The sequence below is a fragment of the Eptatretus burgeri genome, chromosome 2 (genome assembly GCF_056783735.1).
Source record: "Eptatretus burgeri isolate ZD-2024b chromosome 2, Ebu_testis_v1, whole genome shotgun sequence".
In the NCBI taxonomy this organism is placed as follows: domain Eukaryota; kingdom Metazoa; phylum Chordata; class Myxini; order Myxiniformes; family Myxinidae; genus Eptatretus; species Eptatretus burgeri.
The window spans coordinates 151,590,946-151,609,279 of NC_140962.1; the positions used below are offsets into that span (position 1 = coordinate 151,590,946).

The 18,334-nt window shown below is 40.9% G+C and overlaps 1 protein-coding gene across 1 annotated transcript in view; it reads left to right on the plus strand.

The window, feature by feature from the left end:
* The window catches only part of LOC147033556 (52 kDa repressor of the inhibitor of the protein kinase-like), a 57,144-nt gene extending 42,878 nt beyond the window's left edge, over positions 1 to 14,266 (plus strand). The window contains exons 2-3 of the mRNA XM_085855051.1: positions 2,087 to 2,399; positions 7,565 to 14,266. Of these exons, the coding sequence (XP_085711177.1) occupies positions 2,087 to 2,399; positions 7,565 to 10,004 (2,753 nt within the window). The 3' untranslated portion in view covers positions 10,005 to 14,266. The remainder of the gene's footprint in view (positions 1 to 2,086; positions 2,400 to 7,564) is intronic.
* The last annotated feature ends 4,068 nt before the right edge of the window (positions 14,267 to 18,334 follow it).

Genomic DNA, 18,334 nt, shown 5'->3' on the forward strand with positions numbered 1-18,334 from the left:
CTTGAGGACATAGAGATGTTTTGAATCAATTCTCAAGGACATAGTGATGATTTGAAGCATTTCTCAAGGATATAGTGACGATTTGAATCATTTCTCAAGGACATAGTGATGTTTTGAATCATTTCTCAAGGACATAGTGATGTTTTGAATCATTTCTCAAGGACATAGTGATGTTTTGAATCATTTCTCAAGGACATAGTGATGATTTGAATCATTTCTCAAGGACATAGTGATGATTTGAATCATTTCTCAAGGACATAGTGATTATTTGAATCATTTCTTGAGGACATAGTGATGATTTGAATCATTTCTCAAGGACATAGTGATTATTTGAATCATTTCTTGAGGACATAGTGATGTTTTGAATCATTTCTTGAGGACATAGTGATGTTTTGAATTATTATTTCTCAAGGACATAGTGATGTTTTTAATCATTTCTCAAGGACATAGTGATGTTTTTAATCATTTCTCAAGAACATAGTGATGTTTGAATTATTTCTTGAGGACATAGTGATTATTTGAATCATTTCTTGAGGACATAGTGATGTTTTGAATCATATCTCAAGGACATAGTGATGTTTTGAATTATATCTCAAGATCATAGTGATGATTTGAATCAATTCTGAAGGACATAGTGATGATTTGAATGATTTCTCAAGGACGTAGTGATGTTTTTAATTATTTCTCAAGGACGTAGTGATGTTTTGAATTATTTCTCAAGGACATAGTGATGTTTTGAATTATTTCTCAAGGGCATTGTGATGTGTTTAATCATTTCTCAAGGACGGCGTGATGTTTTTAATCATTTCTCAAGGACATTGTGATGGTTTGAATTATTATTTCTCAAGGACTTAGTGATGGTTTTAATCATTTCTCAAGGACGTAGTGATGTTTTGAATTATTTCTCAAGGACGTAGTGATGTTTTTAATAATTTCTCAAGGACATAGTGATGTTTTGAATTATTTCTCAAGGACATAGAGATGTTTTGAATTATTTCTCAAGGACATAGTGATGTTTTGAATTATTTCTCAAGGACATAATGATGTTTTGAATCATTTCTCAAGGACAACATGATGTTTTTAATCATTTCTCAAGGACATTGTGATGATTTGCATTATTATTTCTCAAGGACATAGTGATGTTTTTAATCATTTCTCAAGGACAGCGTGATGTTTTGAAGTATTATTTCTCAAGCACATAGTGATGTTTTTAATCATTTCTCAAGGACATTGTGATGTTTTTAATCATTTCTCAAGGACATTGTGATGTTTTTAATCAGTTCTCAAGGACATTGTGATGTTTTTAATCAGTTCTCAAGGACATTGTGATGTTTTTAATCAGTTCTCAAGGACATTGTGTGTCAGTTTGATTTCTCAAGGACAGCGTGATGTTTTGAAGTATTATTTCTCAAGCACATAGTGATGTTTTTAATCATTTCTCAAGGACATTGTGATGTTTTTAATCATTTCTCAAGGACATTGTGATGTTTTTAATCAGTTCTCAAGGACATTGTGATGTTTTTAATCAGTTCTCAAGGACATTGTGTGTCAGTTTGATTTCTCAAGGACATAGTGTCTCCGGTTGATTTCTCTGGGACATAGTGTGTCAGGTTCATTTATCAAGGACATAGTGTGTCAGGTTCATTTCTCTGGGACATAGTGTGTCAGGTTCATTTATCAAGGACATATTGTATATGCAGAAATCTGTCATCAGTCTGACTGACACTTCCAATACTCCTTTGCAAATACTGAATTATTATTTGTCATATTTGTCCAACTTGAGACTAAAAGAAACCCAAAATGAAGGATTTTTTTTTTCTTTCTAACAGGATAATTTCCTTCGTAAACCACAGGCATTTATTTTTGCCTGCAATCGATAGCGTTTGGTTGGAATTGAAGAACGTGTCGTTTTTAAATAGATTAATTTGAGAGCATTTTCTTGGAAACAATTTGCTCTTGGTTTGACTTGTTAAGCTGAATGTTCTTTGAAGGCATACTTTCAACTTCTTTCCAATGGAGCAGTTTTCTTTAAAACAAAAACTTAATTTATTTATGTTCTTTTTTTTCTCATGAACGATTTTTGCAGAGAAACACAAGAAGATGGTCGCGAAGGTCCCCTGCACACCTTTCTCTCGCAGCTTTGCCATGAATGCTGGTTTGACGGGATGTGTGAAGAGTCGCCAAACACTTCCCGGTGACAACAATTTCAAGTGCACCGATTGTTCTTTTCGTTCATCGGCCTGTCAGATTCATATGCGAGTTCACACAAGGGAACGTCCCTACATCTGCAAGTTTTGTGCAAAGACTTTCATCGATCCATCTGGTGTGAGAAAGCACACCCATATCCACCACGGGGTGCACCCACCCTTGTGCACCGTGTGTGGTAAAGCATTCCTTCGGTTAGTAAACTGTGAGGCACGTATGAGGATTCACATTTGAAACGTTTATAACCACTGTAAAAGGTCCGTTAAATAACGAACCCTGGATTTATTTTTCTTAACATTGCAGTTTATGTTTTGAATGAAGATATTTGCTAATTACAAGGAAAGTGAAGGTATTTGCACAACTCCTCCAAATTATTCTTAACTACCAAATACAACCCGTCACTTCGCTGATGGAGAGAGAGAGAGGAGTATGAAAAATAAAAAGGAGAGAAAGGTGAGGGTGGAGGTGGGGTTAGCAAAGAGAATGATATGTCCTGCTTAATGTCCGAACACACACAAAAAACTCATGTCAGAACAGCTGTACACACAATGACACAACATCGTTTATAATGTAATCCGCTGGCACATCTGCAATAACTTTGGTATTCCAGTTCTGGAAAATTTGTGGGAACATGAACCAAAATCAATCGCTGAAAACGTGTAAGTACCGACCGCTCACGTACGACAGAATGATCCCGTCGAGTGTGAACATCGAAAACAAGGCATTGCGACCAGATATCATACATTGGTACAAAAAAAGAGAAGAAGTCATTGCTGATTGAGGTGTTAATGCCAGTGATTTCAGACTCAATGATTCAGAAATAAAGAAAATGACTAAACACCAAGACCTCAAGAATGAAGTGAAAAGATCCTGTAATATCAAGAATGCCAAAGTGGTACCAGTGATAGCTGGACCTTCAGCAATGATGACAAAGAACCTCACAGAGGTATTAAACATAGGAGCAATACCCCTCAGCACTGACCTGGTAGCGGCTGGATCAGATAACCAGGCAACCACTGGTAGACATGGATGACCCACAAAATATGTATAATGGAGAAGAAAGCAAATACGTGTTTGTTTGTTTGTTTTTTGTGCCATGAACAAACTATTGTACATCACAGGTGATGAAAGGTGGTGGTCAAGTTTCATCAGAATTGCATGTATCGTTTCTGAGAAGAAAGCAAATACCTCTTGGGGGGGTGGGCAACCCCCCCTCCCCATAAACCCCCTCTGTTGACCCCTTGAGACCCTTTGTTTTTTCAATGCCATCACGGGTGATGAAGGTTGTCATCACATTTCACTGAAATCGTATGTGTAGTTTCTGAGAAGAAGTTGCAAGTATTTGTGGATGGACTGACAACGTGCCTTTCTTTAAGCTCCCCAGAACTACTTTATAGGTGAGCTAAAAACCATCCCTGGGAATATTATTTCAAACGAACTACAGTTGGAAGCTGTCCGGGGCTCAGTGACGATCCTGAAGAGAGCTCTCGGCACTAAACTTTGAGAACAGAAAACTTCACAGCTTGGTCCATGAATCGTGATCCCGAACTGAAATGAAGGTGGACACTTTGCGCGCACCCTGGGAGGACTCCATTCTACATTCTGAAACTCGCATATGAAGATACCAATCAACGACACACATGCACACACACAAACACACAAACACTTTGAGACCTGGGGCGGGAGTATTCAACACCAACAGCTCGTACATGCAGCGACCTTTGCACCCCACCGGTTGGCTCCAAATCTGATTCGTACATGCTGCAGTCCCCTCAACAGGGGGGAAAGGTGGGGGACCAGGAGGAGGGTTGGGAGAGAGAGATATAATGGAGTGGAGAGAGAGGGGAGAGGGGAGGGGTCAGAGAAAGAGAGGGGTCAGGGTTGGAAAGAGGGATGGGGTGGGAGAGAGGGGGTAGGGTTGGTACAATTCTGAACTATTTCACCAGGTAATTCAAAGTTTCAATGGCTACATCGTCCATTATTATAATTCATGATCTGGAGTGATCTGCAATGGTGAGTTTAGGTTTCGTGCCCGGGCACGATGTATTTCCATAGTTGTGGTAAAGATTCCAAAATCTTCAGCTGTTTTTTTTTTCAAATCAGCTGTTGACAGGCCTGAGGCCTTTTCATCAAGTAGCTCGATATTCCCAAATTTTCCTGTGGGGTATCTAAATTTATGGTCGGACACTGCTCGCTCCGTTTCTCCTCGACATCACAAATTTGCAATTCACCAGGCAGAAACTATCGTAACTATCGTATCGTTTAAAAAAACAACTATCACGCAAAACCATCGCTTTACTACCGTAATTCTCTGCAGACTACTGTCATTATAACTGTAATCAACTGTAGTTTAAACTGTAGTATTGAGGAGTAATTATCTCGAGACTACTGTAATTAGATCTGTAATCAACTGTAGTTTAAACTCGAGTATCGAGGAGTAATTATCTCGAGACTACTGTAATTAGATCTGTAATCAACTGTAGTTTAAACTTTAGTATCGAGGAGTAATTATCTCGAGACTACTGTAATTATAACTGTAATCAACTGTAGTTTAAACTCTCGTATCAAGGAGTAATTATCTCGAGACTACTGTAATTATAACTGTAATCAACTGTAGTTTAAACTCTAGTGTTAAGGAGTAATTATCTCGAGACTACTGTATTTATAACTGTAATCAACTGTAGTTTAAACTCTAGTATCGAGGAGTAATTATCTCGAGACTACTGAAATTATAACTGTAATCAACTGTAGTTTAAACTCTAGTGTTAAGGAGTAATTATCTCGAGACTACTGTATTTATAACTGTAATCAACTGTAGTTTAAACTCTAGTGTTAAGGAGTAATTATCTCGAGACTACTGTATTTATAACTGTAATCAACTGTAGTTTAAATTCTAGTATCCAGGAGTAATTATCTCGAGACTACTGTAATTATAACTGTAATCAACTGTAGTTTAAACTCTAGTATCGAGGAGTAATTATCTCGAGACTACTGAAATTATAACTGTAATCAACTGTAGTTTAAACTCTAGTGTTAAGGAGTAATTATCTCGAGACTACTGAAATTATAACTGTAATCAACTGTAGTTTAAACTCTAGTGTGAAGGAGTAATTATCTCGAGACTACTGTATTTATAACTGTAATCAACTGTAGTTTAAATTCTAGTCTCCAGGAGTAATTATCTCGAGACTACTGTAATTATAACTGTAATCAACTGTAGTTTAAACTCTAGTATCGAGGAGTAATTATCTCGAGACGACTGAAATTATAACTGTAATCAACTGTAGTTTAAACTCTAGTGTTAAGGAGTAATTATCTCGAGACTACTGTATTTATAACTGTAATCAACTGTAGTTTAAATTCTAGTATCCAGGAGTAATTATCTCGAGACTACTGTAATTATAACTGTAATCAACTGTAGTTTAAACTCTAGTATCGAGGAGTAATTATCTCGACACTACTGTATTTATTACTGTAATCAACTGTAGTTTAAATTCTGGTATCCAGGAGTAATTATCTCGAGACGACTGTAATTATAACTGTAATCAACTGTAGTTTAAACTCTAGTATCGAGGAGTAATTATCTCGAGACTACTGTATTTATAACTGTAATCAACTGCAGTTTAAACTCGGGTGTTAAGGAGTAATTATCTCGACACTACTGTATTTATAACTGTAATCAACTATAGTTTAAACTCTCGTATCCAGGAGTAATTATCTCGAGACTACTGTAATTATAACTGTAATCAACTGTAGTTTAAACTCTAGTATCGAGGAGTAATTATCTCGAGACTACTGAAATTATAACTGTAATCAACTGTAGTTTAAACTCTCGTGTTCAGGAGTAATTATCTCAAGACTACTGTATTTATAACTGTAATGAACTGTAGTTTAAACTCTAGTATCGAGGAGTAATTATCTCGAGACTACTGTAATTATAATTGTAATCAACTGTAGTTTCAACTCTAGTATCCAGGAGTAATTATCTCGAGACTACTGTATTTATAACTGTAATCAACTGCAGTTTAAACTCGGGTGTTAAGGAGTAATTATCTCGACACTACTGTATTTATAACTGTAATCAACTGTAGTTTAAACTCTCGTATCCAGGAGTAATTATCTCGAGACTACTGTAATTATAACTGTAATCAACTGTAGTTTAAACTCTAGTATCGAGGAGTAATTATCTCGAGACTACTGAAATTATAACTGTAATCAACTGCAGTTTAAACTCGAGTGTTAAGGAGTAATTATCTCGAGACTACTGTATTTATAACTGTAATCAACTGTAGTTTAAACTCTAGTATCGAGGAGTAATTATCTCGAGACTACTGTAATTATAACTGTAATCAACTGTAGTTTCAACTCTAGTATCCAGGAGTAATTATCTCGAGACTACTGTAATTATAACTGCAATCAACTGTAGTTTAAACTCTAGTATCGAGGAGTAATTATCTCGAGACTACTGAAATTATAACTGTAATCAACTGTAGTTAAAACTCTAGTGTTAAGGAGTAATTATCTCGAGACTACTGTATTTATAACTGTAATCAACTGCAGTTTAAACTCGAGTGTTAAGGAGTAATTATCTCAACACTACTGTATTTATAACTGTAATCAACTGTAGTTTAAACTCTAGTATCCAGGAGTAATTATCTCGAGACTACTGTAATTATAACTGTAATCAACTGTAGTTTAAACTCTAGTATCGAGGAGTAATTATCTCGAGACTACTGAAATTATAACTGTAATCAACTGTAGTTTAAACTCTCGTGTTAAGGAGTAATTATCTCGAGACTACTGTATTTATAACTGTACTCAACTGCAGTTTAAACTCGAGTGTTAAGGAGTAATTATCTCGACACTACTGTATTTATAACTGTAATCAACTGTAGTTTAAACTCTAGTATCGAGGAGTAATTATCTCGAGACTACTGTAATTATAACTGTAATCAACTGTAGTTTAAACTCTAGTGTTAAGGAGTAATTATCTCGAGACTACTGTAATTAGATCTGTAATCGCTTTAGTTACAGACAAACCGTACTGCAGTACATACACCACAACAGTAATTCCAAAGTAATTCAAAAGTTAACGTAAACTGCCAGCAAGTACATGAGAGCACGTACGATAGTTATAACTATAGGCGCAGCCATTTTTTCCTGGATGGATCCTGTTGTTTCATGTACTTGGTTGTGACCCTCTTACATATATTTTCTTTTCAACAAATGTAATAATCAGAACATCCATATGTCTATCACAAACAAAAGCAAAGTTTACATTTGATGTGTTGAATCGTGTGATTACAAACAACAGTTGCTTCCTCAAAGTAAGACGTGCATTGATTTCTTGCTCTTGCAGGCCAGCTACCACTTTGGACAAAAACACCAACAAGAAGGCAAACGAGCCACGTGCCACAGATTCAAGTTGTACGCGACATTCCGAGTCCCAGGTGTCATCTTTTCCAGCCCTGGAGGCTGAGTCGGCCCCGGCACCAGCGTGCATCTCCACGCCTGGTGACTCTCCTCCAACGATACCTCTGCCACTGCTGGCTCTGGGAAATGACTTAGGAAAGTACTACAAGGACACCGAGAGCCTCACAGGTGACCTAAAGTACAATTTACTCACACAGCCATTCACCCCCAGTAGCGACTACAACTTCCCGAAGATGAAAATGTACAATAAGAACCGATCATTTCAAGCAAACTGGTTGCAGAAGTATGATGGCCTCGTCTATTCACCATCATTGCAAGGTGGCCTGTGCAAGTATTGCCTTCTCTTCGCCAAGAATCGTGATAAGCTCGGCACATTTGTCAATAGTCCATTCACACAACTAAACAAATCATCGGAGAAACTGGGGAAGCACTTCGGATCGGTAGGGGGGGACGCAAAGAAGTCGCACAAAGACGCAATGGCGGATGCGCTTCAATTCAAGGCAATGATGGAGAACAAAAAACAACTTGACAACAGACAGCTAAACACGGCAGCAGCTGTTCGTGTTGCGGAGAATAGAGACAAGCTCATGTCCATTCTCAAGACGGTCATCTTCTGTGCACGACAGAATATCCCTCTCCGTGGCCACCGGGATGACACAAAGTACTTGAATGTTGAGCATTGCAACCCAGGAAACTTCCAAGCGCTACTCCAATTTCGGGTGGACGCAGGGGACAAAGTGTTGGAGCAACACTTTAAAACATCGAGCAAGAACTGCGCGTACAGATCAAAGTCAACTCAAAACGAACTGATAGAGTTGTGTGGGGACCACATTCGAGCTAATCTGTTGGCAGAGATTTGCGAGGCCGTGTTTTTCGCCATATCGGCTGACGACGTCGCTGATGCAGCAAACAAGGAGCAAATGTCTGTTGTCATCAGATTTGTGGACAGGAATGATGACATTCGAGAAGAGTTCATGGCGTTCGTGGCTTGTGACGAAGGGACAGATGGAGAGACACTCTCAAACGCCATATTGCAGATGGTACAAGAGGCCTGGGGACTCAACATGGAGAACTGCAGAGGTCAGGCTTATGATGGTGCCGGTGCTATGGCAGGCAAAATGAAAGAGGTGTCCAGCCGAATCCTCAACTTGTATCCCAAGGCCACATACAGTCACTGTGCCTCACGCGTCCTGAATCTATGCATGGTGAAGAGCCTCAGCATTCAGATCGTGCAAAACATGATGGACTTGGTGGATGGTGTTGCGAGATTCTTTAGTCACTCTCCAAAGCGACAGGGTGCACTGGAGAAAGTTATAGACGAGCAGTCTTTGAACTCAAGTACCAACCAGAGCCGCGTGAAGTTGAAAGAGATGTGTCGGACACGGTGGGTAGAACGTCATGACGCATTTGAGGTATTTCGTATGCTGTACCTGCCAGTGGTGCGATGCCTGGAGGACATCTGCGGAGACAATGTGCACAACTGGGACCGAGATACCCTGAAAGACGCAAGATCCTACCACTTGGGATTGACACAATTCCAATTCATCATTGCATTGGTGACAACCCATCACATTATGGCTTACAGCAAGGCTTTGTCAGTTGGTTTGCAGGGTAGAGGTGTTGACATGGTCAAGGCATATAGGCAGATTGACTATGTCACCGAGAGTCTTCAGGACGTCAGAACCTTCAATGAAGAGTGGTTCGCAGAGGCAAGCAAACTGGCAGAAGATGTGGGAGTGATGCCCACCGTTCCTCTTTACGCTGGACAGATGCAGTACCGTACCAACACCCCAGCACACACAGCAGAAGAATACTTCAAACGGAACCTGACCATTCCACTAGTCGACCACTTGCTCGTAGAACTACAAACCCGCTTCACTGAGCATACCAGACGGGCCACGCAGGCACTGCACCTCATCCCGTCTGTGATCTGCTCATTTGGGACAGTTGACACACAAGTCATAAGTGAACTAGTGGACTTCTACAAAGATGACCTGCCATCACCAATGGCAGTTGAGACAGAGGTGCACAGCTGGCAGATAAAGTGGAAAGGCAAGTCAGCATCAGAAGTCCCCAAAACAGCAGCAAAAACCCTCAAACAGACGGACAAATTATTTTTCCCCAACATCCACTGCCTGATGCGTCTCTTCTGTACAATGCCTGTAACATCATGCGAGTGTGAGCGGTCCATCAGGGGACTGAGACGTCTTCAGACTTACATGCGCACAACAATGTGTGAACATCGGATGAATGGACTGCTACTCATGCACATTCACGATGGTGTGGACTTAGATTTGAACGGCATCATTGATGACTTTGCAAGGCGAAATCCACGGAGAACGGAGCTTATGGACATCCTTAAGTAGAGATAGTGGACCGTATGAGATAACAATGTACGAATAGTAAACCGTCACTTCGCTCTTGACCGGCACAAGCTTACATTCTTCAATATTGAGGACAATATCTCTGTTTTAGCTAAATGTTGTCAACTGAAAAATCAAAGATAATTACTTTGACTTGAATGAGGCTCGGGGGTATCACCTGGCCTATGAAGCATCGGGAGGACAGTTTCGAGCTGGGTTGGGATTCGAATCCAGGCGACACAGAGCGAGCATGCGTACCTCTCGGCTTTCCTGCCATGATCTTTACTGCAGAACTGAAAATATCTTTTTTTTTTCTCATTGTGATCATATCATTTATTTTGCCTTCCTACCTCCAGTGTTTAACTACGGTATCGCAATTGAACGTTGATGAACGTGCCAGGTGGCTTCACCATGCAATGCACGAAACGTTGGAAGAAATTTTTTTTTAAGCGAAATGTTTAATTACCTCCGCCACCAAAGGTCAAGGAGGTTATAATATTTTCACCCCTTTGTCAGTTTGTTTTTTATTTGCAAAATCGAACGTTTTTCAAGTGTATTGGTTCGTCGATTTTGTTATTCTGTCTGTTTGTCTGTTTGTCTGTTTGTCGCCGACAAGTCACAATTTCAAACCGATCTTCACGAAACTTCACCACATGGTAGAGATTGTCGCAAGGAAGAAGTCTATTGTTTTTGAGGTCAAAAGGTCAACATAGGCACAAAGTCAACAATTAAGGTGGTATTTCTAAAATCCTCAATTTTCAACCCATTGACTTGAAATTTGTAGAGGATTTGCATATCAGTTCACTGAATTCAACCACCAATTATTTTTGAGGTCAACATCTCCCAAAGGTCAACAACTAAGGTAGTATTTCTGAAATCCTCAATTTTCATCCGATTGACTAGAAATTTGAAGAGGATTTATATTTCAGGTCGCTGAATTCAACCACCAATTATTTTTGAGGTCATCATCGGCCAAAGGTCAACAACTAAGGTGGTGTTTCTAAAATCCTCAATTTTCATCCAATTGACTTGAAATTTGAAGAGGATTTACATTTCAGGTCACTGAATTCAACCACCAATTATTTTGCAGGTCCACATCGGCCAAAAGGTCAACACAGACCGACTTTCTAAAATTGTCCAATTTCATCCGATTAACTTGAAATTTGAAGAGGAGTTGCATTTGGTCATTGAAAACAACCACCAATTATTTTTGACGTCAAATTTGTTTTCTGGATTTTGCAAGTATCGTGCTCTGCACGATGTCTTCTTCTTGTTTGTTTGTGTGTTTGTTTGTTTGCGTGCAGGATATCTCAAAAAGTTGTGGACGGATTCAATGTGTGACAAGGACAAACTGATTAGATTTTGGTGAAAATCCAGATCTGGCTATTTGAATTTTTTAAAGTGATTCTTCACCATTCACCATTGAGATAGAGCCAAAAATGATATATAGCATGATATCTCAAAAGTTGTTGACGGATTCGGATGAAACTTGGTGGACCAGTTGGGTGTTTGACAAGGAAGAATTGATTCGATTTTGGTGAAGATCCAAATCTGGATACGAGAATTATTTGATTCCTGAAATGATTCTTCACCATTGAGAGATCAGGCTAAAAACGATATCATACTGTACAGCCTGATATTTCAAAAATGTGTTGGGCCCAATATGTTCTCGCGGATCAGGCATTATGTGGCAGAGGTATGCACTCCATCGAGTGCCCTTCAAGTTTACATTTGTTTTTATCTATGCCGAAGTGACAGGTCGTATAATGGAAGAACAAAAATGGTAAATGTCGTTGAAAATAAAATTTCACATTTTCAGCAAGGCAGCCACCACCTTTTGCACCGCAAACCAATACGTGGCCAACGCAGGCGAGTAGCCCTGAACTTTGTTCAAGTCTTTTGTTTCTTTTGAGTGCAGTCTTATGGCTGCTGGTTACATCATTGGTTAGGGACGTGGCTTTGCCACTGATGCAGTGTCCCTATTACCAGTACACTGGTACTCATTTTGCTGACCTCAGAAGGATGACAGGCTGAGTCAACCCCACCTGGTATTAATTCAGCAGCCAACGGAGCTCAAACTCAGGACCCTAGGATCCCAATCAGCTACCCTAACCATGAGGCCAACACCAGGCTCCTGTTCAAATTGATCTATATGCAGTATTCAGTGAAGGTGCAAATATTGTAGAGCGCTAGCTTAAGCACTCTAATGAAGCGGTGGATAAGAAAAGGCTCCCTTGGCATGCAGTCGGCAATCACTGAACCATCATATTAAACACACACCTCCCGGAGATGCCCGAAATGTTACATATGTCTGAATTTGACAAATGAACACTTTTCCAGGAGTCGGAACTGCTTGTAAGTTCCATTCTGGAGCTTAAAATTTGTAATTCTCCTGAGTTTAAGAGACACTCGTGGTGATCGCATGTGCGGAAATGAAATAAAGCAATGAACGCTGACGTCTCCGGGCGTTTATAAGCATTGCCATGTCCCCAGCAATTCGTAGCTATGATGAACAGGCATTCGATAATATGAGCGAGGAAAGTGAAAAAAAAAAAACTTGATCGTTAAGAAATCGTTGTGGCCTGTTCCCCGTCAAGGCATGGTTGAGCAGGCCAAAAAAACATGGTGGCTTCAGACCCTAGTGAGGTTACCAAGGATACGCCTTACGACCCCCGAGAGCAAGGTGGCCGAGGATCGCCTGATGAAGGACAAAATTAAATAAGGTCTCGGTTTTATAATTTTGGAATTATGGAGGAGACACAGTGACACACACACACACACATTGACATTTATTAGTTGAGATTATTGAAAGTAATTAGCTTGACCTGGTTACTTTAACTGTGTACTCATTTTATCACTATATCCTCATTCCATGTTTGTACCTTTCTCAACATTAATCTATACCCTCAATCTATACCTTTAATCAGATCGCAAAATAAAGTGAGTTGCATGTGTATACCATCATGTACTGTGCTTGTGCCACGTTTGAACAAAATCGGACCATGCGCGTCTGAGAAATGGTTGCGGATGCATTTAAGTCCCAAAATGGCCGCCAGTCGGCCATCTTGGATCTGATCTCGAGAAGAAAAAAAAAAAGATTTCCTTATGCAAGCCATCATTCTTCATCTGTGTGCCAAGTATGAATAATATCGATAAATTGCTCGTACGAGAAATGGTTGAGGACGTGTTCAACATCAGGCTTTTGCAACTAAAATGGCCGCCAGTCAACCGCATTTGATCGAATCATGAAACAAAATGATGTGCGTATCTACACCATCATGTATTGTCTTTGCGCCAAGCTTGAACAAAATAGGTCCATACATGACCAAGATATGGCTCCGCACGGACGGATGAGACCCAATGCATAAGCCCCCGTTTTGGACCAAGTCCAACGGGGGCGGGGGGGGCTAATAAAGTGGCATTTTAGAAGTGGATGTTGGATGGGTTAGTGGGTCAGAAAAGAAATGTGTGTGCATTTTCCTCCAAGCTGTCTAGTCTGGGTTGAAATCCTACAAACTGTCGTCCTGGTGTTTCGCAGAAAGGCTTACTGATCATTGCGAGTGCCGTGGACATTAATCCGCCAAACCCGTCTTATCTACCAGCACGGGTCGTTGGTGAACATTAAATATCCCATTGTGTCTTTAGCGAAGAGTCGTCAAGTTCCCGCCAGCACCCATAGTAAATTCAATTCCTGCCACCTTCAGTCGAACGTCAGACCTTGCTGACTGGTTCATTAAAAATTTCAGAAACCTTCCCTGGCCAACCACGAGAAGGTGGGACTTCTTGGGGCCATTTAAGTAATGGATGATTCATGGAAGTGGGGGGGGGGGGCATCCTATTTATCGTGTTTTGTTGAAATCTTGAGTTTTTGCTCAATCATCATATTTCTATTGTAACCTTTGTATTTTAATTTCAACAAAAGGTTAAATTTTCAGTGGAATGTTTTGTGGTTCAAATGAAAAAAACCTGGACCAAATCAAACCAATAAAATGTGTGGAATTTAGAAATTATTTTCTTTTTCTATCTGGAGAGATGCACATGTGGAATAAAATTTTAAAAAAAAACAATGGATGCCAATGATGTACGTCATCATCGAGTAAATTATTTTGAGGGGCGTATCCATGGGGAACTCCCCGACCCCCACCCACTCAGTGATACATCTCATACAAGTCCCTTCCCTTGTTCCCTTCGTGTCCCGTCCAATATTCTCGTACCATCTTTCTCCACTCAAACATTCTGCTGCTACTCTGTTGTCCTTCATTTTTGGAGTCATCTATTTATTTTGTGTCTCAACATCGCAGAATTTTTCTTGACTCTCTCTCTCCTTTCTATGCTCCTTCCCTTGTATTCTGTCCTGATATTCTTATATCCTCCTAATATTCCTCCCCTTCTCTCCGAAAGTCCACAGAGCCCCTATTTCTTATCCGACTATCATACATTCTCTTCTTTTCCTCAATTTACTCCCCAACTGCTTGCACACATTGAAGAGATACCTCCAATCCTATCCTTTTCCCTTCAGTTCCTTTACTCAAAGATGGCATTTCCAATTTCTTCCGTACCCTGTGTAAGTGTAAAAAAAATAGATGCTTTGTAATGAAAGGAAAGACCAAGAAGGAAAACGAAGAAGTAAAGAACAAAGGTGGAGTCATCAGGAGGACCCTGAATAGGATTCAGGTTTCAGCCGCTGCTCCACGACCCTCAAACCCATCGAGGCGCAGCCAGGTGAGCCTTCCAGAAAAAATTTCTGCAATAATTCACTTCCCGTTGGAGAGATGGACAATAAAAAAGAGGAATTGCAAAGAGGTCAAATGATCACCTACATTTCCGTGAGGAGCCCAAACTGCACAATTTGCTTGAACAACTCTGTCTGCGAGTAACATCGTTATGGACCCTGTCTGCGAGTAACGTAGTTATGGACCCTGTCTGCGAGTAACGTAGTTATGGACCCTGTCTGCGAGTAACCTAGTTATGGACCCTGTCTGCGAGTAACCTAGTTATGGACTCTGTCTGCGAGTAACATGGGAATGGACTCTGTCTGCGAGTAACGTAGTTATGGACTCTGTCTGCGAGTAACGTAGTTATGGACCCTGTCTGCAAGTAACATAGTTATGGACTCTGTCTGCAAGTAACATCGTTATGGACCCTGTCTGCGAGTAACGTAGTTATGGACTCTGTCTGCGAGTAACATCGTTATGGACCCTGTCTGCGAGTAACGTAGTTATGGACTCTGTCTGCAAGTAACGTAGTTATGGACTCTGTCTGCAAGTAACATCGTTATGGACCCTGTCTGCGAGTAACGTAGTTATGGACTCTGTCTGCGAGTAACGTAGTTATGGACTCTGTCTGCGAGTAACGTAGTTATGGACTCTGTCTGCGAGTAACATATTTATGGACTCTGTCTGCGAGTAACATGGGCATGGACTCTGTCTGCAAGTAACATCGTTATGGACCCTGTCTGCGAGTAACGTAGTTATGGACTCTGTCTGCGAGTAACATCGTTATGGACCCTGTCTGCGAGTAACGTCGTTATGGACTCTGTCTGCGAGTAACGTCGTTATGGACTCTGTCTGCGAGTAACGTCGTTATGGACTCTGTCTGCGAGTAACGTCGTTATGGACTCTGTCTGCGAGTAACGTAGTTATGGACTCTGTCTGCGAGTAACATAGTTATGGACTCTGTCTGCGAGTAACATGGGAATGGACTCTGTCTGCGAGTAACGTCGTTATGGACTCTGTCTGCGAGTAACGTAGTTATGGACTCTGTCTGCGAGTAACATGGGCATGGACTCTGTCTGCGAGTAACGTAGTTATGGACTCTGTCTGCGAGTAACGTAGTTATGGACTCTGTCTGCGAGTAACGTAGTTATGGACCCTGTCTGCAAGTAACATAGTTATGGACTCTGTCTGCAAGTAACATAGTTATGGACTCTGTCTGCGAGTAACATATTTATGGACTCTGTCTGCGAGTAACGTAGTTATGGACTCTGTCTGCGAGTAACGTAGTTATGGACCCTGTCTGCAAGTAACATAGTTATGGACTCTGTCTGCAAGTAACATCGTTATGGACCCTGTCTGCAAGTAACATAGTTATGGACTCTGTCTGCAAGTAACATAGTTATGGACTCTGTCTGCAAGTAACATAGTTATGGACTCTGTCTGCGAGTAACGTAGTTATGGACTCTGTCTGCGAGTAACGTAGTTATGGACCCTGTCTGCAAGTAACATAGTTATGGACCCTGTCTGCAAGTAACATAGTTATGGACCCTGTCTGCAAGTAACATAGTTATGAACTCTGTCTGCAAGTAACATAGTTATGGACTCTGTCTGCGAGTAACATGGGAATGGACTCTGTCTGCGAGTAACGTAGTTATGGACTCTGTCTGCGAGTAACGTAGTTATGGACTCTGTCTGCGAGTAACGTAGTTATGGACCCTGTCTGCAAGTAACATAGTTATGGACTCTGTCTGCAAGTAACATAGTTATGGACTCTGTCTGCGAGTAACATGGGCATGGACTCTGTCTGCGAGTAATGTAGTTATGGACTCTGTCTGCGAGTAACATAGTTATGGACTCTGTCTGCGAGTAACATAGTTATGGACTCTGTCTGCGAGTAACATAGTTATGGACTCTGTCTGCGAGTAACATGGGAATGGACTCTGTCTGCGAGTAACATAGTTATGGACTCTGTCTGCGAGTAACATAGTTATGGACTCTGTCTGCGAGTAACATAGTTATGGACTCTGTCTGCGAGTAACATAGTTATGGACTCTGTCTGCGAGTAACATATTTATGGACTCTGTCTGCGAGTAACATATTTATGGACTCTGTCTGCAAGTAACATAGTTATGGACTCTGTCTGCGAGTAACATGGGAATGGACTCTGTCTGCGAGTAACGTAGTTATGGACTCTGTCTGCGAGTAACGTAGTTATGGACTCTGTCTGCGAGTAACGTAGTTATGGACCCTGTCTGCAAGTAACATAGTTATGGACTCTGTCTGCAAGTAACATAGTTATGGACTCTGTCTGCGAGTAACATGGGCATGGACTCTGTCTGCGAGTAATGTAGTTATGGACTCTGTCTGCGAGTAACATCGTTATGGACCCTGTCTGCAAGTAACATAGTTATGAACTCTGTCTGCAAGTAACATAGTTATGGACTCTGTCTGCGAGTAACATAGTTATGGACTCTGTCTGCGAGTAACATAGTTATGGACTCTGTCTGCGAGTAACATATTTATGGACTCTGTCTGCGAGTAACATGGGCATGGACTCTGTCTGCGAGTAACATATTTATGGACTCTGTCTGCAAGTAACATAGTTATGGACTCTGTCTGCGAGTAACATATTTATGGACTCTGTCTGCGAGTAACATGGGAATGGACTCTGTCTGCGAGTAACGTAGTTATGGACTCTGTCTGCGAGTAACGTAGTTATGGACCCTGTCTGCAAGTAACATAGTTATGGACCCTGTCTGCAAGTAACATAGTTATGGACCCTGTCTGCAAGTAACATAGTTATGAACTCTGTCTGCAAGTAACATAGTTATGGACTCTGTCTGCGAGTAACATGGGAATGGACTCTGTCTGCGAGTAACGTCGTTATGGACTCTGTCTGCGAGTAACGTAGTTATGGACTCTGTCTGCAAGTAACGTAGTTATGGACTCTGTCTGCAAGTAACATCGTTATGGACCCTGTCTGCAAGTAACATAGTTATGAACTCTGTCTGCAAGTAACATAGTTATGGACTCTGTCTGCGAGTAACATGGGAATGGACTCTGTCTGCGAGTAACATAGTTATGGACTCTGTCTGCGAGTAACATAGTTATGGACTCTGTCTGCGAGTAACATATTTATGGACTCTGTCTGCGAGTAACATATTTATGGACTCTGTCTGCGAGTAACATGGGCATGGACTCTGTCTGCGAGTAACGTAGTTATGGACTCTGTCTGCGAGTAACATAGTTATGGACTCTGTCTGCGAGTAACATGGGAATGGACTCTGTCTGCGAGTAACGTAGTTATGGACTCTGTCTGCGAGTAACGTAGTTATGGACTCTGTCTGCGAGTAACGTAGTTATGGACCCTGTCTGCAAGTAACATAGTTATGGACTCTGTCTGCAAGTAACATAGTTATGGACTCTGTCTGCGAGTAACATGGGCATGGACTCTGTCTGCGAGTAATGTAGTTATGGACTCTGTCTGCGAGTAACATAGTTATGGACTCTGTCTGCGAGTAACATAGTTATGGACTCTGTCTGCGAGTAACATGGGAATGGACTCTGTCTGCGAGTAACATGGGAATGGACCCTGTCTGCAAGTAACATAGTTATGGA